Raw genomic sequence first — 24,707 nt, 5'->3', positions numbered from 1 at the left:
TTTTTTTTTTTTTGCGGTACGCGGGCCTCTCACTGTTGTGGCCTCTCTCCCGTTGCAGAGCACAGGCTCCGGACGCGCAGGCTCAGTGGCCATGGCTCACGGGCCTAGCCGCTCCACGGCATGTGGGATCTTCCCAGACCAGGGCACGAACCCGTGTCCCCTGCATCAGCAGGCGGACTCTCAACCACTGCGCCACCAGGGAAGCCCCCAAGTTCATATTCTTAATAATTATGCCAAGGCATTACGCTATGCATATCAGGGCAAAGAAAAGCAGTACCAATTACTTTCTAAGAATTTGTAAGATGAACTCAAAAAATATTCTAAAGGCTGAAGCTTTTCTTAGTATATACTGAAAGAGGGTAGGAAAGTGTATGTTTGTATATGCATATGTGTGAGTGTATACAAGGAACCGTGAAAGTACTAGTTATTATAAAATTCTTTTAGGGAACTTTTAACCTTCAACTCTAGTAGGCATGTTTGCTTCCACCCATTAAGTACCCCGTCCCTCAAATTTTACTCAAGAAACCACAGATACACAGCAGGGTTTCTAATCTCCTGTGCTTTAAATGAACTGTGTTGAACTACTCCCTCCCAGACAGCATGCTCAGCTCTGACATTAACTTGATGTCAGTCTCTACATTCTGCAATCCCTCCTCGGGGAAAGCAAACCTCCCCTCAGCAGACCAGGCCTGCCTAGCTCCAGGTCAGTGCTAATAAGAGAAAGCCACAAAGCACTTGAAACTTAGGTCCAACTTAGCTGACAGCCCCTGCTATCAACACAAAACCAAGGGCCTGCACAGCCCCCTAACCATGGAGGAAGTTGGTCCCATCCCTTCAGCTTGGCCCCTTCACAGCAGAGGCTTGCCTGTGTGGGTGTTCACTCAGTTCTCTGGACTCACACTGCACACTATCCACACCTCTGTAAAGAGCTTTTACATCCTGCTGCAGTGCCCCTGGCTCAGTCTGTGAACCTTGTTTATACCTCCTGTACCTACCTTTTCTCCTTAGTTGATCTAATCCAGTCCTATGACTTTAAATGCCACCTATAAACTGACAATTTATAGACAATTCTCAATCTTATTTCATTGGCCTGGAGTTCCGGATTCATACTTCCAACTGTCTATTCAACATCTCTACTTGGGTATCTAATAGCACCTCAAAGATAACAAGGCCCAAGCCAAACTTTCAATTTGCATTTAAAATTACTTTTGAGGGCTTCCCTGGTGGCGCGGTGGTTGAGAGTCCGCCTGCCGATGCAGGGGACGCGGGTTCGTGCCCCGGTCCGGGAAGATCCCACATGCCGCAGAGCGGCTAGGCCCATGAGCCATGGCCGCTGAGCCTGCACATCCGGAGCCTGTGCTCCGCAACGGGAGAGGCCACAACAGTGAGAGGCCCGCGTACCGCAAAAAAAAAAAAAAAATTGCTTTTGAAACTTGAAAACTGATTAGGAAACACTGATCTATGAATTATCAATAGTATATATGTTCCCATAAACATCTGGAATCTCTGTGGAGCCCATCACACATGGAATGCTATGTGGAAACCACAGTCAATGAACAGCATTGCACTGGGAGTAACTACTTGCCCAGAACAAGGAGTACTTACTTATACAAAGTGAGTAGAAACAATGCTGATTTCATTCATTTTACCCTTAACTTGTTTCCCTTAGGCCTTTCCAACCTCATTTCTCACTTTAACCCTTCATTCCACCACTCTACTTCCAGACTTCTGTCCATAGTATTTCTTTGATTTGAAATGCTCTCTCCTCTGCCCCAACCCTATGTAGCAAAATTCTAACTGATCTTCAAGGCCCAGCTAAAATGCCTCCTCTCTCATGAACCCATTCCAAATCTCTCCACCAGCTCAATGAATGATATATGTGGGAGGAAGGAGGTATGATTCCTTCATAACAGGTTCAAAACTTTGAGTCCTCTCTTTCATCCCTACACCCAGTTGTCTTAGCTCTACCTTAGAATATATACAGATTCTGATCACCTCCACTGCCACCACCCTGGTGCAAGCCAACATCAATCTCTCGCCTAGATATAATGCAACATCCTCCTAACAAGTCTCCTTCCTTCCACCCTTGCCTCCATAATCTATTCTCACCAAAGCAGCCAGAATGGTCCTTTTAAAATGTAAATCAGATCATGTCATTCCTCTGTTCAAAACCCTCCCCAAACTCCCAACTTCATACCATAATCCAAAATCCTTAATATGGCCTACAAAGCCCTATATAATCTCTTCCCTGATACCTCTCTGATTTCACCTCCTACTATTCTTGATCACTCAGCTCCAGCTAAACTGGCCTCCTTGCTATTCTCCCAACTCATCAATTATGCTCTCACCCCCAGGTTTTTATACTTGCTGTTCCCTCTGCTTGGAACCCTCTTCTCCCAGATGTACACATAGCTTGCTCACTCCCTTCAGGTCTCTCTTCTCAAATATCACCTTATCAGAGAAACCTTCCCTGTCAACACTATATAAGACAGCTTATACACTCTCACCATTCTCTGTCTCTTTACCCTGTGTTGTTTTTCTTTTTAGCATTTATCAATTATATTATTTGTTTATTATCTGTCTCCGCATCCCATTCTCCAGAATATAAGCTCCAGGCCATCAGGGCCTTTGCTAATTATGTCTTTGCCTATAATAGTGCATGGCACATAGTAAATACAGTAGACTGTGGGTTCCTTAATGTATAAGATTGAAAGTAAGAACAAAAAGCCTCCATAGTTAGTCAAAACCCTGTACTCTGTATAATCAAGACACCCAGCAAACGTTTAATGATTTTTTTTTTACATGCATACACACTTCTTCTGGCCAATTATTATTGGCCAGAGCCTCATATCATGAATCTTAGAATTGTTTAGTCCCCCAAAGGAAGGAAAAATCAGTTGTAAGTGGAAAGTTCAGCCTCTGATATTGAAAGCATCAACACTTAAAAATTAAGGCAAATGATATTTTACAATTCAGTTCAAAACTTGATCCATTTTAAGGCTTCAACTATTGTACCAGAAGCTCCTTCTTCCTCTTATGTTTTCTATCACCACCTATAGCTTGTTTCCCTCTCGTACCTTCTCTAAAGAGAGAAAGACACTGAGCTTGCATTAATGAAGGCTCTGAGTTTGAACCCCAAAAGTCCAGAAACGGAAAGTGATTTTTTTTTACAAATTTCTAGAGCCAATTAAACTCAACCACAAATGATATCAATCTTGAGCTACTTGTAAAGATTTTAAGTGCTGCCATGTATGTCATTCCACATGAATCACAAGACTTCATCATCTATGTAGCATAGATATTATTGAAGACTGTGCTCTAAATTATAATTTGAGACCCTTTAGTTCAGTTAAAATGATTATGTATTTCATTAAATTAGGGAGTAAAGCAGGTTGGTGACTTAAAAAATGCCTAAAAGTAATAAGCACTCCCAAAGCCTGCAGTGTCCAATTGCTCAATTTCCAAAGCTTTAGGTAAATACCAGGATCTTCATTAATATAGGCTTTCCCAAGATACTCCTTACCAAGAATCTCTAATAAAAGCAATCCATTTTTTCCTTTGGTGCTAAAGTGGCCAGGCTCAGACAAAAACAAAAAAACAAAAAAACACCACCAAAAGAATTACATAAAGGGATTTTTGGATAGGACTTACAGACACAAAAATCAATAAGCAACTTCAGAATATAAAAATCAGTAAACCTTCAGGTGAGTTGACACAGAATGTAGAACACCAGAAATATAACTGAAAATTGGCTCCCAGTTCTCACACACTCCATCGCTGGTAAATACATAGCAGAGGATAGGAAGCATATTTAAATCATCCCTTCAGTGATCTTCAACAGCTTTACAAACAAGTACTAGACTGCTATCTCCATTTTACAGAAAGTTATTTCTATTATTAGGAAGAAGTTAAGGTGCAGGGAAGTCAAGAGCCAAATCCACATAGAGGTTTATGCTGGTAATGGGGGTTAAAATTACGTGCAGGTATACTGAAGTCACATGTGTGGTTAATTTTATCAAACAACCTGACTCTCTGGGAACACTGAGTTAGGGCAGAAGAGAGTACTAAATAAATGTCTTTATTCTCACAATAACTCCTCCATTTTAACTACCATCTTCTCTGTCTCACCCTCTCTCACAAACTAACTGCACATTTCCACTGTCAAAAGCCACATTAAATTCGAGCAAAAGACCACAATCACCTAGTTAATCTCTAGTACAACCACTGATTAGAGGATGCTCTTGAGACCCCCAGCTCTGGCTCTCCACTATAAGTGGATGTGGGTACATGAGCCCTATGGGGTTTGGGAAAAGAGAGAGCTCAAACAATGTACTTGTCAGCACTTTAAACAAAAAACCCATTCAATTAGAATGGCACCATGTTCCTTTTGCCCTTTCTCCTTAGGAACTAAATTAAACAGATTACAGACAGTGGCAAGAGCTGGCCTTAGAACAGTCTCCCCCTTATTTGTTATTTTTAGCAATTTAGTCCGACAACGCCTGACAACTAAACATGCCTAGAATAGCTAAAGGGAGGGGGGATTATCAGATACTACCAGCAAAAAAACACTAGTCATCACTTCCTCCAACCCTAAGAAAGAATCATTTTCCATGTCTTTATAGCATCACAGAGTTTGAGCTTTTAGAGTCTCATATAAAAACACAGCACATATAAAACATCAGTGGAAACTGATAATGCTTCCTGACCTGGAGTATTGTTCCACCCTCATGTGTTTTCTTAAAAACAAAAGCATAATAAAATGAACTAAATTGTTTTACACAAAAGTTAGGACTACAATGCATGTGTGTCCATTTTGGAAAAATTCCAGCACAAGATAATTATGTACCCAAAAGAATGGCCTCATGAATAGTGATGGAATTCATATATTTTTATTATACTGGTGGCAGGTGAGAGATTTGTTTCAAAACAAGACAAAGTGAGGTGGGAGAAAATCATAATTAGCAAGACAGCATCAACCATAGACACTATTTTTAAATGAAATAATGTAGTAAAAATTCTTTGAAAAATGAATAAAATTGTAAAATAAAAATGGTAAAGTCCTAAGCAGTATAACTATCTGCACCAGCAGATTAACTAAAATTCATTAAAACCCATTTTATAACATTTACCACTTATAATAAAAGTCCATGTACACTCAAAGAATTTAATAATTTTTCAATATTTTCTGAATTTTTTTTGCCACTAAGTATCATGTATTTTACATGACACTATAGGATAAAGCACTACAAATGATAAAATGATGTCTCCCTGAGTATGTTACTTTATGCATGTAGAGTTAATAAGCTATTACACAGCTCTATCCAAAAGTATCTCTAAAACAGGTGATACCTAATACAAACTACCTTTAAGCCATCACACAAACATCTCTGTGATTTCAGTTATTTAAGCAACTACTACAAAGATATCAAACAATACGCTGTCACCTCGTATTACATTTTAGCTGGCAAAGCTGTAGGCAGACAACTAGTTTTATTTTACCTGCAAAAATAGGATTACAATTAATAAATTAAGGTAATGATCTAAACAGAAAGGAAACCGGGGTTTTTTTGTTTTGGTTTGCCTCCCTCCATCTTTTCATTTTACGGGGACATTTTTGCTCCTAAAGTGGCAATTCAGAAAAAGACCAAGGTTATAATGATAAACTTAATAGAAGTGACCCTAGATATCTTCTAATCCAACCCTCTTGTTTTACAGATGAGGACACTGAGGCTTAGAGTACAGCAAGGGCTAGAATCCAGAACTCCTAACTCAACAGAAGGTATTTAAATTAGGAATTTAGTATTTAAATTAGGAATTTAGGGTAATGAATGTTCTTCTATAAGTCTAATAGACTTTGAGATCTCCATTCATGGTTCAAATATCAGCTTGGATTTTGTTCTTTTGAGCTGATTAATTACAGTGTGCTCATTAATACAGGTGTGACCTGTTCCACATTGAGTATTGAACAACTCATTTCTTCTGGCCAGCATCTATTACTTCAGATTAAAAGAGACTTGTCATATAAAGACTGATCAGAGTAAGAATCTAGGGTAAAGAAAAGTATACTGATTAACTTCACCTTACCATCTAGTTACAAGAGCAGGGAGGCATGCAATAACACGAAATAAATTTCAAATTCTAACTCATCAAAAGAAATAATTCACTAAGCAGCCTGAAAATGAATGGAGGAACTCTCAGGCATGGGAGGGCGGAGGCTAAGGACAAATATTTATGGTCAGACAAAGAAAAGTACAGACCATATAAAGCATACAGCAGCAAAGGATGAGGTCAACAACCCTCTGAAGCATTCAAAGGGATAGTCTGGTGTGGTTATAGACAAGTGTTCCAAGGAGGGGAATCAGGCCACCCCCGGAGTGTATCCTAGAAGAAAATAACTGAATCAAGATGCAAAAGGCTGAATTCTGGACTAACTGGAATGCAAATCCTTTTGAAATCTTAATCACAAAACGAAGACACACAGCAGTGAACAGATCAAATCAAAGGAGTGTGTGTGTAAAATATCTGTAATATGCATTTCACAGACAAATAAGAAAGGCTGTCTATAAAGGGCAAGTCTATCTGGACTGTTTACATCTAACTTCTTACCAGACCTGAAATATTTCTACTGATCAAATGAAATATATCATAGATAGTTTACATTTGGGCAAATATTAGCACTTGAATCATAACACATATATACTGACCAAGATATTGATAATATTCATAATAACCAATAAAGAATACTCAACCAGAAAAAGAGCATATATGGACTTACTCAGATTCATTCTTCTCTGAAAGTCACAGAGGAGGATCACACAGCTACATTAAGCCCTAAAACACCAGGATGTGGAGAATATATATAGTTCACCATAACTCTAGCCTTCCAACCATCAGGCTCTTTTAGACAAGTCTTAAATAACTAAAAACTATTTTAAAACAAACATCCTTTTTTATAAATGTTAAGAATACAAATGAACTCTATAAAGAGATAAGTATTCATATGTGAAATCCCAACATATGAAACAATATGAGAAACTTCACCCAAGACTCCCAAAATCAAAACAACATAGAAAGAGATTAATTTACTAATCTTGTAATTATTTAAAAAAAAATTTTTTAAGACACTCAGAGGTGCCTAGCTATCTAGTTACTACTGAAGGTGGGAAATCACCAAGCTAATATTTAGAGTAGAGACATTTTATACTTTACTGCTCTCTAGTACTCAAACTCTCCTGGGTTGGAGTAGGAGATGTCTCTGAAAAATAGCTCTCCTCAGCCAAGAGGCTAAGAGAGAAACTGTGCAAATGCTCCATGAGAACATCTTGACTTCTTAAGGGTAAAAATGAGCTGTCTGGAAAGATAAATTGTGGTACAACTATATAATAGAATACATACAGCAATGAAAATGAACAAATCACAATCTCAACATGAATGTACTTCACAAACACAATGCTGAGGAAGAAGCGAAGCAAAGCAAAAAATATGGAGATGGATTTTGTTCATATAAAGTTCAAAAACTGTCTTGAGGGATATACACATAGGTAGTAAAACTATATTTTTTATGAAAGGAAATAATTATCCAAAAGTTAGGGTTACCTGAGGGAGGGGGAGAGCAGGCAGGAATAGAAGGGAGAAAGAAAGGTAGGGGGCGGTGCTCTGGTGGTCTGCCAATTTTTGATTTCTTGGTTCGGATGATTGTAACAAGTGTTTGCTTTATAATTATTGATTAAACTACATGTATTTTAATACATATTTCTGTAAATGCTATATTTCACTACAAAATAAATAAATGACTAATTTTTTTTGATGGATTCTAAACTTTGAGCTGTGCAAGCAGATGAACCATTGGGTGTAACTCTTGTTTAATATATAAAAAACATTCTTGGGCTTCCCTGGTGGCACAGTGGTTGAGAGTCCGCCTGTTGATGCAGGGGACGCAGGTTCGTGCCCCGGTCTGGAAGGATCCCGCATGCCGCGGAGTAGCTTGGCCTGTGAGCCACGGCCGCTGAGCCTGCGCGTCCAGAGCCTATGCTCCGTGACGGGAGAGGCCACAGCAGTGAGAGGCCTGTGTACTGCAAAAAAAAAAAAAAAAAAAAAACATTCTGCCACTGGCTTTGCTCTCACCTGCCCTTCTCTCTTCATTGAAAACACAAGTAAGAATCAGTGCTTATCATACAGTAGTGTCCACCTGACATCACGTCCAAAGAGGGTGTCCCATCATACACACAAAGGTACTAGCCCAGGGCTTCCCTGGTGGTGCAGTGGTTAAGAATCCGCCTGCCAATGCAGGGGACACTGTGAGCCCTGGTCTGGGAAGATCCCACATGCCGTGGAGCAACTGAGCCCATGCGCCACAACTACTGAGCCTGCGCTCTAGAGCCCGTGAGCCACAACTACTGAGCCCTCGTGCCACAACTACTGAAGCCCGCGCGCCTAGAGCCTGTGCTCTGCAACAGGAGAAGCCACCAAAATGAGAAGCCCGTGCACTGCAACAAAGAGTAGTCCCCACTTGCCGCAACCAGAGAAACCCTGCGCGCAGCAACGAAGACCCAATGCAACCAAAATAGCTAAATAAATTAAAAAAAAAAAAAAAGGTACCAGCGCAAAAGTGAGGTACTTAGGGCAAAAACTGGACATCCATCCAAGTGCCTACCAGTGCCTACCCATGCTACGGAAAAAATGATCCTCATCAGGCAGAGTAAAATCTCCTCAATCATGGAAACTCCAAAACATTTTCTCATCAGAGTCTCAGAACTCAGCCAACTGCAGAGTGTCACAGGCACCTCCTATCCAGTTTTCTTGCCACTAGTCTTCCTACTTGTTTCAGGAACTACTGTCTGACCATAATAGCCATTTTTGTGGAAGAGCCAGGACTTTCACAGTTTCTTAGATTTTACTTATAGCATGGGCTGGAGGGCTATTTCACAACCCTGGGATTGTAACATTCTGCGTCAGAAGTGGCATTATGTAGGCCAGAATGTCCTGGTTTCCTTATTCTTATTTTTATTGTGTCATTGCTGAGCTAACTAGGGTGGTGGAAGGGGTGGTAACCACGTCAGAGAAAGAGGGGAAGGAAAGTGGTCAACCAGTATTTGCGTGTGCCTAAAATATAATGGGGATTTTAAACTGAAGGTAGATGAGCCTGAAGCGGTAATTCAATGAGAGAGAACATAGGAGAATAGTGGTCAAAATGTGTTCAAATATACCACTGAAAGCTTATCTCAAGGATTCCAAATACTTGAGATTCAAAAGGCAAGACATCAAAAATTCAGCTCTAGCTCATCTGAATGCTGAATCTAAGTTTTTGCAACTGCAAAAGAAGTCCACAAGTAATTATTTTCTTTTTACCTCTAAAAAAGTGAGCAAAAATATAGGATGTATTTTTCACTCTTTAGAAGATACATATCTCTTCAATCTATCAATAAGGTTTTAACTCAACTTTACCTAAAGTTGAATTTTCTTAAAAAAAAACTATACTTTCTTTTTGTAGCAATGCTGTACATTTCAAAAAGAAAATTATTTTTACAAAGACAGATGAGACTCATGAAGTCCTAATTCCAAATCCCAATTATACTCATGTCATTTTTAAAAAGTACAATTTTGCATTTTCTAACATATACTGTATTACGTATTATATACTCAGCCATCTTCTTTAAAATTATTCATTATCAGTATTTTTTTTTAAATAGAGAATTCCCTCAATGACATAAATAACATGGTTACTCTATCATACTAAAGCATTTTATTTTTTCTCTTCAATCGGATTACCATCATTGGTCTGCTAATCGCCATTAAGAGAAATGGTGACATTCCCTCCCAGAACCTGATCAACCATCTCTATAAAGGCAAGATAAAAATCTATATAACACTATCACATTATGAGTCTGTTATGAAAACACTTCCTAGTCAAACCCAGGAAAGTGATTACAGCCTGAAGAACCCAACATAGGGGTATTAAAATGTAAAATATGGAATTTTAAGAAGAAAAAGACAATCTTCCCAAGGTTAAGATGGTACTTGTCTTTACCCTTCTAGTATGTAATATAACTCCCTATCAAGAAGACATGAGGGGGCTTCCCTGGTGGCGCAGTGGTTGAGAGCCCGCCTGCCGATGCAGGAGACACGGGTTCGTGCCCCGGTCCGGGAAGATCCCACATGCCGCAGAGCAGCTGGGCCTGTGAGCCATGGCTGCTGGGCCTGCGTGTCCAGAGCCTGTGCTCCGCAACAGGAGAGGCCACAGCAGTGAGAGGCCCGCGTACCGCAAAAAAAAAAAAAGAAGACATGAGGGCAGAGACTTCCCTGGTGGTCCAGTGGCTAAGACTCCATGCTTCCATTGCAGGAGGAGCAGGTTCGATCCCTCGTCGGGGAACTAAGACCCCGCATGATGCGCCACATGGCCCAAAAGAAAGAGGACATGACAGCAGCATTACAGTACCCCCACCTCTGCTCCATAAGAAGAAAAGGGCCAGCAAGTGAGACACCAGGCTGGTTGACAATGTAGACACAGCATACTACAGTTATCAAAAGCTAAACAAATTCTAGGTTAAGTAGGACTGGGGAAAAAAATCTGGAGAGGGCAAACATAAACAGTAAGAATGGAGGTGGAGGGTTCCCTGGTGGCGCAGTGGTTGAGTCCACCTGCCGATGCAGGGGACACGGGTTCGTGCCCCGGTCCGGGAGGATCCCACATGCCGCGGAGCGGCTGGGCCCGTGAGCCATGGCCGCTGGGCCTGCGCGTCCGGAGCCTGTGCTCCGCAACGGGAGAGGCCACAGCGGTGAGAGGCCTGTGTACCGCAAAAAAAAAAAAAAAGAGAGAGAATGGAGGTGGATAAAAGCGAGTCTAGAAAATACTAATGAAGATGGGCTCTCCGATCAGACTAGCACCTATGTTATGTCATGGAAAAGAATGATCCATAGCGTCATTTATATAGACTGCTGGTAGGGGGTGGGTAGGCACACACAGTGGGGCCGAGTTAATAGCTCTGGTCAAAAACTAGAACTTTGGACCCAAACCAAAAAGCTTACTTCATCAGAGATGAAAATGTGCTAAATTAAACAGCCTGGCCTTTGTCTGCAGAGTTATGTATAAATTATGCCTCCTCAATTTAATTTAAGGTATCTGAGGGTAGAAACTAATAATGATAATGATAATTAAATAAGATGAAATACGCTGGACTGACAAGAAATACTAGGGCCCAGAAGAAGAGACTGTATATTTGAAAGGCAGAGTAATAACTGGAAGGCCTTGGGAAAAACTATTTAGAGCTCTGAATCTGCATCAAGCTTCCCAAGTAATAGGAAACCATATTTGTAATTACTTCAACTGATGATAGTTTATATGCCCAAATCCTCACACTGTGCTATGAAACTAGTAGAATAATTAGACAGAACAAGGGAAAAGCACTAATTTAACACTGAGGAATCAGAAAATGCTTCTCAGAAGAAGTAGCCCTAAACTAAGATCTTAAGGATTAACAGAGCTGGTAAGAGCAGAAGGAGGAAGTTCCCAGGCGGAGAGAATTACTTTTGCAAAGACCTAGTAGAAACAAAGAAAACATAGCAAGTTCTAAAAACAAACTATTTCTGCATGTCTGGAGCATACAGTGTAAGAGAAGGAAGAGGATATGAGGGACATGAGAGAAAGAAACAGGAGTCATTTCATAAACAGCCTTGAAGGTATGTTAAAAAGCTTGAATGTTACCCTAAGAACAATGATGGGGTTTACACAGAGGAACAATACAACAGATTTAACATTTTAGAAGGTCATTCTAGCTTCAATATGTTAAAAGGATTAGAACAGAGAAAGTTGGAGGTGGAAAAACCAGTTAAGATGCTACTGCAGATGATGGAAACAGCTGGTTTAAAGGTGAGAAAAAAATTCCAGAGGGAAATACCATTTAAAAGAGAAAACAGTGAAGAAGTAATATTCAGAGATAGTAAGAAGTTTCCAGAATTGATGAGTCACTAATCCTCAAACTCAGAAAACTCAACTTAACCCAGATAGGATTAAGAAAAAAAGCAAAAAGACTAAATCCCCACCTAAACATATACCAGAGAAACTACAAAGCATGAAAGATGACAAAACAATATTAAAAGTAGCCACAGAGAAAAGACAAAGGAACAAAAATTAGGCTGATAACTTCTAAACAGCAACAATGGAAGCCAGAAGTCAATGGAATGCTATCTTTAAAAGAGCTGAGAAATTCCTAAACATATAAAGCAAAATGAAACATATCATCTCAACTATGCATACAGTAATAATGAGCATTTACAGCACCCAGATAGTAGTTTCTAAATACCACTGCCCACTAAACTGAAAGACTAAGGAGAAATTCATAACTATCATCAGAGGGAGATCTGACACAACTCTCTCATAACTAACTGAATAAGGAGGAAAAATAATCAGTAAGAAACAGAAAATCTGAACACTGCAACTAACAATGTATGTGTGCATGCATGCACATGTGGGTCTGTGCACATGTGTATACATTTCAGGCTGAAGTAACAAAATTATAAAGGTATGGCAGTCAAAAAGTATAGGATTGCTTCAGGGAAGAGAAGAGTGTGTGTAGTGGGTGATACCATTAAAAATACAGGTTAGGGCAGTATTGGAGAGAACACTAAATGCAGAGGCAGGGATCATGCAATAATTGAATGTTGAGGTAATAAGGAAACTATGATGGTAGGATAAATGGAAAACAAGAAACAATATAAACTAGATTTACATTACTAAAATGGAAAGGTAAATTGTCAAATGATGAAAAACATTATATACAGCATAATCCCTCTTTACTCAAAAAAAGTGTATATATGTGTATATGAACTTGTTTATAAAATAAAGTTTTATAAAGTGTAATGATACACATCAAACCATAAAAGTGACATTTTGAGAGTATGCAGAAAGAGGAGAAAGTCATTATTTTTGTTTAATCATGTTTTAGTTTTTGACTATTTTTTATAGTATACTTACATCATTTTTATAATATAAATAGTGTATAAGATGAAAAATTAAAAACACAAAATAACTTCGTAGGGTAGAGGCTATAGTTTAACTCTGCTAGTTTTTTGTAGCTGTTAATTAGCATTTCAAATACCAACAAGCTAGCTAATCTATTTCTATTACCTGACAGATATCAGGATACTCTTACCAGTATTTGAGAGACTCCGTGAAACGAAACTTTTGGAAAATGAATTTCCTAATATTCATCAGAAATGAATAGTATGCTAAACTCATCATCTGTGGCAATTTTACCTTGATGATTTTTTTAAATTATAAAAGTTAACACAGGGAGATGCAAGAGGGAGGAGATATGGGGATATATGTATATGTATAGCTGATTCACTTTGTTATACAGCAGAAACACACCATTGTAAAGCAATTATACTCCAAAAACGATGGTAAAAAAAAAAGGTTAACACATACTTGTTACAATTTATCCAACACAGAGGTTATAAGAAAAAAACAATTTTATCCCCATGTCCCATCTAATTTCTTTAGGGTAACCAGTGTTAATTTAATATATATACCTACAAATCATTTTCTATGTTCATATACAGATCTTGGTTTTTGTTTGTTTCCATAAAAAGAATTATTTACACATTACTCTGCATCTTGCTACTTATTCATCAGGACAATTTTTAGATATATTTACCAACAAGTGCAAAAACACACTTTTTTTGGTAATCTACATGAAATATTTTCGTTCAGTTTTTTTAAGATACTTTTGTTTGGAAAACTCAATCTAGAAGAGTTGGGCTGACAAAATAGGATATAATAACAACCTGGTTACTACAGGATAAGTTTTCTTTTTTTTTTTTTGTTTGCTTATTTGTTTTGTTTTACAATACATTTTCTGAGCTACAAAGCCACTATCAAGTTTGTTTAAATTCTCATTGGTAGTCAAACAAAAATAACCCTAAGTAACCTAAGATACAACATGCTTGCCCCAGCCATGCCAAGTCAGTGTCCCTGAGAAATCCCCTGAAGGCTACATGGGGTGTCTCACCAATTCAGCAGAGGGCTGAGTCAGATTCTGAACCACTGCCTCAAATAGTATTCAAAGAAATTAGATAAAGTGACCTATGAAGTCACTGTATCCACCCCCATCTCAGGAAATCTTGGTCCCAAAAAATAATAACCAGTTTTTTTGTCCTGTCCAACTTTTACTATATACAGGATAGACCATTCACCAAAGCCCAAGAAGACTATTTCATCTGAGGTTTTAATGTATAAAGAAATGGTAATAATAAACTCCAATTTTCCAAAGATTTACTAAATTATTACTCTTACCTATCATCTTTTTCCCTAGCTTAAAAAAAAAAAATTGTTTTCCTCACTGGAGCACTACCCTTCGGATAGTTAATTAGTTATAGCTTACTACTCAGTCCTTGTCTAGAATTACAATGTGTGAAAGAGTCATATAACTAGATCCTTTGACTACTATTATCATTACCTACTCTCATGCCCATCCACCACAACATATGGTGTTTAAATATACACTGTGCTTTTATTTTATTATATTTTTTAAGAATAGACATGTTTACTTAAAGGCAATGGAAGAAATACATTCAGGTTAACAATATCCTATCTTCTTCAAAACTCCCTAAGGTTTCAAGAGATTAGTCTTTTTTCTGGTCTTACACACTGCTGTAAAAAGACTGCTTCATAGCTCTAGCACAATTAGAAAAAATGAAAACAATGTGACATGACCTTGGCAGGCATACATTTTCATTTAATATGACACGATAATTACTTTTTTCCTAAAAGTCGACTACGACTATCAGTATTCAGTCAAAACTTACTTACTTCCAATTCTTTAATTTTTTCTTCCGCTATCTTCTGTTTCTCTAACAGCTGATTATGAATTGCCTCCTTGGATTGAAGAATAAACCTACAAAGCACAAAAAAGTTGAAGATTAAGCCACGTGACTACTATGTTCATAAAAATCAACAACTATATGCCACAAATATTAAACTAAGAAAACTAGAAGGATGATCTCCAATTGAGAACAAATAAAATGTATTACTATGTTATGACAAACTCAGGAAACCTCCACAGGTTGAAGCCTTCTTGGCTGAGAAGGAATAAAAGCTTAAAAGTAAATTGTGCCTTCTGGTCTTAAGAAGGGAATCGGGCTTCAAGTATATTCATAGACAAAAGGAGAAAAAAACATAAAGGGATAAAAATCTACTGTAGGCTAGAAGAAAAGTTAACAAACAATAAAAATCCCCCGTAACTTTAATTTTTCAGTTTCCTGTATCAACTTTTATCTAGATATCTTTCAAACAATATTTGTAAATTACAGCTCCTCCTCCAACCTTTAAAAAAAATTTTTGTAACAGCAGTAACTCATGACCTTTTAAAGTCACAATCAAGTACTGTGTTAGGATCAATGCATTAGTGTTTATATGAGTTCCTCCACAAAAAGCGCTGTATAAGGCCCAGTAACTTTTATTATTATATCCAGAGTGTATAATACCTCTGAAAAGCTCAAAATGCACAAGTGGAAATTTTCAACTTTTTCCATTTTACATTCAGGCACATTATTTACAGTTGATGAGGGTGGAAATATGGGGAAACTTTAAAAGTTAATACTGAGGGGCTTCCCTGGTGGCGCAGTGGTTGAGAGTCCGCCTGCCGATGCAGGGGACACAGGTTCATGCCCTGGTCCGGGAAGATCCCACATGCCACGGAGCGGCTAGGCCCGTGAGCCATGGCCACTGAGCCTGTGCATCCGGAGCCTGTGCTCCGCAACGAGAGGCCACAACAAGTGAGAGGCCCGCATGCCACAAAAAAAAAAAAAAAGTTAATACTGAATCTGTTTTGTGACTTTAGGTTCATAATTCTTGCTGTGGGCAAAAGAAGAGCAAACTATTTTATAGCCTAAAGCAAGTAAATTGAAATATTTCCCTTCCACTGGAAGAAAGGGAAAATCTCAATTACTCAAATCTCTTTCAGGACTGTCCAACTGGGTTATAACAGATTCCAAAAAAGAACAACAACGAAAAATACAATTAATTAAGTAGATTGTTTCTTCTCTTTGAACATAACTTAGAGTTTAGCAAAAAACTAAACATCATCTCATTACATGCATGATTTTACTAACAAAGTCTTTCAGCCATGGAAATAATTTTCAGAGTAAAATATACATTTTTAAATAGCACTGATTGCTGGCCAGTGAATAGTATTCTCAAACAATAGGTCATCAGACATTATCTTTATTAGTGTCTGGGAAATTTTCAAAGCTAAGATTAGAGATCAAGTCATTACTTATGTGGTCTTTAAAAATAAAGTATCTGAACAGATACTAAATCCCTTGAGCAGAAAATAAAATTACTAGAAAGCAAGAACACTCAACAACAAAAACATGTTTTTCCATGGCCACACACCCCTGAGGTATCTATATTGAACTGTGCCAACTTCAAAGGCCAGAGAGATGTCATCAAAGCTGGCCAATCTACAAGCCTGAGGACATCTCAGCTATGAGAGTTTTAAACAAGGATGAGTATGGAGTAAATTCAAATGTCTATCTCAAAGAATAATTACATAGACAAAATTTAAACCAAAAAAAATTACAGAAAATTTAGTTCTCAATTTTTAACATGCCAAAGATACATTGTATGAGGATTGGAAAGAGCCCCCAGAAACATTTGGATTTCTGGAAAAAGTCTTTAGAAAACACCTTTTTCTAGTGTTAAAAGACAATGAATTCTCAGACGTTATTTTGAAGATAAAGGATATATCATGATAATGTAATTATGAGTGGTACATGATAAATAAGTATTATGTACACTACTTCTCAAAGTAGAGACTCTCACAGACATCCTGCCTGATAGTTTATGGAAAGCCAAATGGTAGACAAAGGATTCCACAGTTCAGAATGCCACAAAGGAAAACTAAAGCATGAAATGAAAAATTATTTTCATATAACAGATATGCACAAAACATGCTTATTAATACTCAGCATCATATAATCTACAACAGTCACTGCTTTGTATTGATAAAAGGCCTCTACATTGGAAATCAATGCCATGTGACCCTGCACTGTAAACTATCAAGGATATGTAGCCTGCTGTTTCATTTCCTCATTTATTTGTAATTATGCCATCTGAAAAACGTAATTTATGATGGCTTTTGGTTTTCTTTATTTGAGAAACATCAGAAGCTGTGTTCTGAACTCTCCTGCAGGCTGATACATAACTTCTATTTTCTAATGATTCAGCATATATAAAAAGTGTTGTTCACCTGCAAAAACACAATCTAGGATCAGTGGCAACGCTGTTTTTGGGTACACTTCCAAAGTATGGTAACCTGAACATAGATTATTCAGAAACAACAATGTGCTTACGATAATGCATTTTGTTTGGGTGGGAAATTTTTAGAATATGAAAACATATTCTAGTGGCATGTAAAGAATCTGCAAATTAAGTAGCACGCAAAAGGCTAGATAAAAATGATCATATCTTGCTCCTTTGCCTCACTCCACTGGTGATGAAAACTACTTGCATGTGTGCACAAAGATCAACATGCAAAAAACTTTTTTACTTCATAATTTTTTAGCAAAACAAAAACAAACAAAAACCTAAATCCCTTAGTAAAGAAGCAATTAAAATTTATGCTACATCCATATTGTGAAAGGTTGAGTAAGACTTCTATTATTGGCATTATGCAGAGTAGACATCCAGAGCAATGCAAAAAAAAAAAAACTTTTCTTTAACATTTTGCTGAGCAACCACAAATTAAAGATTTCACAACGTGGAGAAAAGGGAACCCTCGTGTACTGTTCGTGGGGATGTAAATTGGTGCAGCCACTATGGAAAACAGTATAGAAGTTCCTCAAAAAATTAAAAATAGGGCTTCACTGGTGGCACAGTGGTTGAGAGTCCGCCTGCCGATACAGGGGACGTGGGTTCGTGCCCCGGTCCGGGAGGATCCCACGTGCTGCGGAGCGGCTGGGCCCGTGGGCCATGGCCACTGAGCCTGCGCATCCGGAGCCTGTGCTCCGCGGTGGGAGAGGCCACAGCAGTGAGAGGCCCGCATATGGCAAAAAAAAAAAAAAAAAAATTAAAAATAGAGCTACCACAGAACTACCATATGATCCAGCAATTCCACTCCTGGGTATTTATCCAAAGAAAATGAAAACACAAATTAGAAAAGATATATTCACCCGTATGTTCATTGCACCATTATTTATAATAGCCAGGATATGGAAGCAACCTAAGTAACCATCAATAGATAATGGATAAAGAAGATGTAAGATGTATATACATATATAAATACACACACACATATACATATATATGATGAAATATTACTCAACGGTTTTTTTAAAAAGAATGAAATCTTCCCATATGTGACAACATGAATGGAACCAGAGGGTGTTATGCTAAGTGAAATTAGTCAAAGAAAGACAAATACTTTATAATTTCACTTATATGTGGAATCTAAAAAATAAATTAGGGACTTCCCTGGTGGCACAGTGGTTAAGAATCCACTTGCCAATGCAGGGGACATGGGTTTGATCCCTGGTCCAGGAAGATCCCACATGCCGTGTAGCAACTAAGCCCATGTGCCACAACTACTGAGCCTGCACTCTAGAGCCCCTGCTCCACAACAAGAGAAGCCACCACAAAGAGAAGCCAACGCACTGCAATGAAGAGTAGCCCCCATCCACCGCAACTAGAGAAAGCCTGCCAGCAGCAACAAAGACCCAACGCAGCCAAAAGTATATTTAAAAATTAAAAACAGGGCTTCCCTGGTGGCACAGTGGTTGAGAGTCCGCCTGCCGATGCAGGGGACATGGGTTCGTGCCCCGGTACGGGAAGATCCCACATGCCGCGGAGCAGCTGGGCCCGTGAGCCATGGCCGCTGAGCCTGTGCGTCCGGAGCCTGTGCTCCACAACGGGAGAGGCCACAACAGTGAGAGGCCCGCGTACCACAAAAAATAAATAAATAAAAACAAATTAACAAACGCAGCAAAAATGAAACAGTTATAGATACAGAGAGCAAACAGGTGGTTGCCGGAGTGGAGGGGGGTAAGGAGAAGAAAGAAATAGGTGAGGGAGATTAAGAGGTACAAACTTCCAGTTGCAAAATAAATGAGTCAAGGGTATAAAATGTACAGTGTGGGGGATATATTCAATAACTATGTAATATCTTTGTATGGTGACAAATCATAACTAGACTTACATGGTGATCATTTTGAAATACATTTTGAAATACACTTCTATACATTTTGAAATGTACTAAAATACTGAATCACTATGCTATATAACAGAAAGTAACATAGCATTGTAGGTCAATTACACTTCAAACACAAACACACAAACCAACTCACAGAAAAAGAGATCAGATTTGTGGTTACCATAGGCAGGGGGTGAGGGAAGGGGAACTGGATAAAGGCAGTCAAAAGGTACAAACTTCCACTGAGACAAATAAGTACTAGGGACGTAATATAAAATATGGTGAATAAAATTGCCACTGCTGTATGTTACATATGAAGCTGTAGAGTAAATCCTAAGACTTCTCATCACAAGGAAAAAAATATTTTTTTCTATTCTTTAACTGTGTATCTATACGAGATGATGCATGTTCACTAAACTTATGTGACAAACATTTTATAATGTATGCAAGTCAAATCATTATACTGTGCACCTTAAACTTACACAATGCTGTTTGTCAATTACATCTCAATAAAACTGGAAGAAAAAAAAAGATTCTACAGGGGCCAAAATGAAGTGAAATCAGAAATTGTGGAAGGTAAGAAAGCAATAAATTGGTTTTCACCAAGAGAGATTCTGCTTAATCCTAGAGACCTTCAGTATCCACACTGGCACAGACACAGGAGATAAAACCTAGGCACCATCCAAAGTGATGATGTTATTAAGAGAATCCTCAATTAAAGGGTTCCACCTTCAGTCTAAGAGTGAAAACAACAACAACAACAACTTGTCTCTCAGTACGGTAAAATAAACTTGTCTATCTATACCTTGGTAGTAAGTAAAATGAAAAAACAAAAATGTCCCCTAAGAATTTGTAACCATAAGGTGACTTCCTCATGGGTTCTGGTCCAAATTCACCCTATAAGGGAATTCCCCGGGGGTTCACTGGTTAGGACTCCACACTTTCACTGCCAATGGCATGAGTTCAATCCCTGGTTGGGGAACTAAGATACTGCAAGCCACACAGCTCAGCCAAAAAAAAATAAAAATAATTTTTAAAATTAAAAATTAAAAATTCAACCTAGTTATGGTCTAGAAAATCTCAAGCACAGAATTTCATTTACAGTGTTCCTAATTACATACATGGCAAAGGTGAAGTAAACCTGAAGATGGGTTAATAAAAATTAATCAAACTAAAACACAAAGAGAAAAAAAGGTGTAAAAACGAATAAAACAAACCAAACAAAAACAGGATACAGCAGGCAAGACATAAGAGACAATATTAAGTTGTCTAACATATGTGTAATTAGAGACACAGAACAAGAAGAAAAAAAATGGAGAAACATCTGAAGAGACAATGGACAAGAATTTTCTAAAACTAATGAAAAAAAGAAGCCAAATCACACTTCCAAGACACTCAGAGAAACCCAGACAAAAATAAATACAACAAAACAAAACTAGATGTAACATAACCAAATTATAGAAAACTAAAACTAAAAAGAAAATCTTGAAGGCAGCCAGAAAATGACATACTGCATTAAGAGAAACAATGATAAGAGTTACATCAAACTTCTTGTCACAAACTATGCAAGGAAGACAATGGAATGACATTTTCAAAATACTGACAGACAAAAGCTATTAACCAGCATTACATACACAGTGAACATATACTTCAAAAATGAAGGAGAAATTCAAACAAACAAAAGCTGAGAGAATGTATTCTAGCAAACATACATAAGAAATTTTAAAGGTAGCTGTTCCAGCAGAAGGAGTATGATAACATATGGAAACTTATAAAGAAATGAAAAGCATTGGAAATAGTATAAATTAAGATGAATATAAAAGGCATGCTTTTCTCATTGTTAATCATTTTAAAAGATAGTTGGGACTTCCCTGGTGGCACAGTGGTTAAGAATCTGCCTGCCAATGCAGGGGACACAGGTTTGATCCCTTGTCCGGGAAGATCCCACATGCCGCAGAGCAACTAAGCCTGTGCGCCACAACTACTGAGCCTGCACTCTAGAGCCCATGAGACACAACTACTGAGCCTGCGTGCTGCAACTACTGAAGCCCACGAGCCTAGAGCCCGTGCTCCGCAACAGAAACCTGCGCACCGCAACAAAGAGTAGCCTGCACTTGCCACAACCAGAGAAAGCCCACGTGCAGCAATGAAGACCCAACGCAGCCCAAAATTAAATAAATAAATAAATTTTAAAATAAATAAACAAAAAAAAATAAAAGATAGTTGACTGTCTAAATCATGGGTTGGCAAACTGGCTTGCAGGCTGAATCAGTCACACTCATTTGTCTATAGAATGTCTATGGCTGCTTTCTCCCAACAATGGCAGAGTTAAGAGAGCTCTGACAGAGATCATATGGCCAGCAAAGCCAAAAATATCTACTATATGTCCCATTAAAAAACAAGCTTGCTGGGCTTCCCTGGTGGCGCGGTGGTTAAGAATCTGCCTGCCAATGCAGGGGACACGGGTTCAATCCCCTGTCCAAGAAGATCACACATGCCACAAAGCAACTAAGCCCGTGTGCCACAACTACAGAGCCTGTATCCTGGAGCCCGCAAGCCACAATTACTGAGCCTGCGTGCCACAACTACTGAAGCCCACACGCCTAGAGCCCCGTGCTCCGCAACAAGAGAAGCCACCGCAATGAGAAGCCCACGCACCACAACGAAGAGCAGCCCCCACTCACTAAAACTAGAGAAAGCCCATGCGTAGCAACAAAGACCCAACACAACCAAAAATTAATTAATTAATTTTTTTAAAAAACGGTCAAGAAGGTTTAAAAAAAAAAAAGACACTGGCGGCAGTAGTTCTGGGGAGTACTCACTGGCGTGAGCCCTCCTGGAGGCTACCATTCTCTCACCAAGACCTGGCCCCATCCAACAACCTGGAGGCTCCAATGCTGGGATGCTTCAGGCCAAAAAACCAACATGGTGGAAACACAGCCCCACCCATCAGCAGAAAGGGAGCTTAAAATCTCCCTAAGCATACAGGTGCCCAATAAACACACCCCCTGACATGGCCCTGCCCACCAGAGGGACAAGACCCAGCTCCATCACCCAGTGGGCAGGAACCAGTACCTCCGACCAGGAAGACTGCACAAGCCTCTTAGACAGCCTGATCCACCAGGGAGCAGACAGCAGAAGCAAGAACTACAACCCTGCAGCCTGTGAAACAAACCACAATCACAGATAATTAAACAAAATGAGACAGCAGAAAAATAGGTCCCAGATCAAGGAAAAGATAAAACCCCAGAAGAAAAACGAAGAATGGGGGATAGGCAATTTAACCGAAAAAGAATTCAGAGTAATGATAGTAAAGATGATCAAGGAACTCAGAAGAAAAAATGGTGGCACATAGAGAAGACACAAGAAATGTTTAACAAAGACCCATAAGAATTAAAAATGAACAAACAGATGAACAATACAATAACTGAAATGAAAAATACACTATAAGAAATCAATAGCAAAGTAACTGAGGCTGAAGAATGGATAAGTGAGCTGGAAGACAGAATGGTGGAAATCACTGCCATGGAACAGAAAAAAGAAAGAAGAAAAAAAAATGAGGACAGTCTCAGAGACCTCTGGGACAACATTAAATGCACAACATTTGCATTATAGGGGTCCCGGAAGGAGAAGAGAGAGAGAAAGGACCTGAGAAAATATTTGAAAAGGTAACAGCTGAAAACTTCCCTAACATGGAAAAGGAAATGGTCACCCAAGTCCAGGAAGCACAGAGAGTCCCAGGCAGGATAAACCCAAGCAAGAACGTGCCGAAAGACATAGTGATCAAATTGACAAAAATTAAAGACAAAGAAAAATATATTAAAAGCAAAAAGGGAAAAGCAACAAATAACGTACAAGGAAACTCCCATAACGTTATCAGTTGATTTCTCAGCAGATACTCTGCAAGCCAGAAGGGAATGGCACAATATATTTAAAGTGATGAAAGGGAAGAACCAACAACCAAGAATATTCTACCCAGCAAGGCTCTCATTCAGATTTGATGGAGAAATCAAGTTTTCCAGACAAGCAAAAGCTAATACAATTCAGCACCACCAGACCAGCTTTGCAACAAATGCTAAAGGAACTTCTCTAAGCAGAAAAGGCCACTACTGGACACAAGAAAACTGAGAATAAAAAAGCCACCGGTACAGGCAAACATAAACAAAGCCAGGAAATCATCTACACACAAATATGACATCAAAACCAGCAATCGTGAGGACAGCACAAATGCAGAATATTGGAAATGCATTTGAAATTAAAAGACCAGTAACTAAAAACAATCTTGTTCATATATAGACTGTTATATAAAAACCTCATGGTAACCACAAACCAAAAACCTACAATAGATATACACATAAAAAAGAAAAAGCAATCCAAACACAACATGAAAGATAGACATCAAACTACAAAAGAACAGAAGAGGAAGGGAAGAAAAAAGACCTACAGGGCTTCCCTGGTGACACAGTGGTTAAGAATCCGCCTGCCAATGCAGGGGACTCCGGTTCAAGCCCTGGTCCGGGAAGATCCCACATGCCATGGAGCAACTAAGCCCATGCACCACAACTACTGAGCCTGCGCTCTAGAGCCCACAAGCCACAACTACTGAAGCCCGTGTGCTTAGAGCCCGTGCTCTGCAACAAGAGAAGCCACCCAATGAGAAGCCCGCGCACTGCACCGAAGAGTAGCCCCCGCTCGCTGCAACTAGAGAAAAGCCCACATGCAGCAACAAAGACCCAACACAGCCAAAAATAAAAATAAAAATTTTAAAAAAGACCTACAAAAAAATCCAAAACAATTAACAAATGGCAATAGAAACATACATATTGATAATTACCTTAAATGTAAATGGATTAAATAGTCCAACCAAAAGACACAGACTGGCTGAATGGATACAAAAACAAGACCTGTATATATGCTATCTACAAGAGACCTGCTTCAGATCTAGGGACATATACAGACTGAAATTGAGGGGATGGAAAAAGGTACTCCATGCAAATGGAAACCAAAAGAAAGCTGGAGTAGCAATACTCATAGCAGACAAAATAGACGTTATGATAAAGACTGTAACAACAGACAAAGAAGGACACTACATTATGATCAAGGGATCAATCCAAGAAGAAGATATAACAATTATAAAGTATATATGCACCCAACACAGGAGCACCCCAAAATATAAGGCAAATGCTAACAGCCATAAAAGGAGAAATCAACAGTAACACAATAATAGTGGGGGATTTTAACACTCCACTCTCATCAATGGACAGATCATCCAGACAGAAAATCAGTAAGGAAACACAGGCCTTAAATGACACATCAGACATTCCATCCGAAAGCAGCAGAATATACTTTCTTCTCAACTGCACATGGAACATTCTCCAGGATAGATCACATCTTAGGCCACAAATCAAGCCTCAGTAAATTTACAAAAATTGAAATCATATCAAGCATCTTTTCTGACCACAACACTATGAGATTAGAAATCAATTACAGGAAAAAAAAAACTGTAAAAAACACAAACACATG

The 24,707-nt window shown here is 38.7% G+C and overlaps 1 protein-coding gene and 1 long non-coding RNA gene across 2 annotated transcripts in view; one reads left to right on the top strand and one right to left on the bottom strand.

Moving 5' to 3' along the window:
- The window catches only part of PFDN1 (prefoldin subunit 1), a 60,301-nt gene that overhangs the window by 17,148 nt on the left and 18,446 nt on the right, over positions 1-24,707 (bottom strand). The window contains exon 3 of the mRNA XM_027095689.1: positions 14,807-14,891. Within this exon, the coding sequence (XP_026951490.1) occupies positions 14,807-14,891 (85 nt within the window). The remainder of the gene's footprint in view (positions 1-14,806; positions 14,892-24,707) is intronic.
- LOC113614304 (uncharacterized) lies at positions 2,060-15,104 on the top strand. Its single transcript, XR_003430576.1, has 2 exons — positions 2,060-5,779; positions 14,855-15,104. It is a non-coding gene; the product is annotated as an uncharacterized LOC113614304 (long non-coding RNA).

This window comes from Aethalodelphis obliquidens, unplaced genomic scaffold (genome assembly GCF_003676395.1).
Source record: "Aethalodelphis obliquidens isolate GAN/ISIS:26980383/991018 unplaced genomic scaffold, ASM367639v1 scaffold4, whole genome shotgun sequence".
In the NCBI taxonomy this organism is placed as follows: Eukaryota; Metazoa; Chordata; class Mammalia; order Artiodactyla; family Delphinidae; genus Aethalodelphis; species Aethalodelphis obliquidens.
This window is presented reverse-complemented; position numbering and strand designations above follow the sequence as displayed.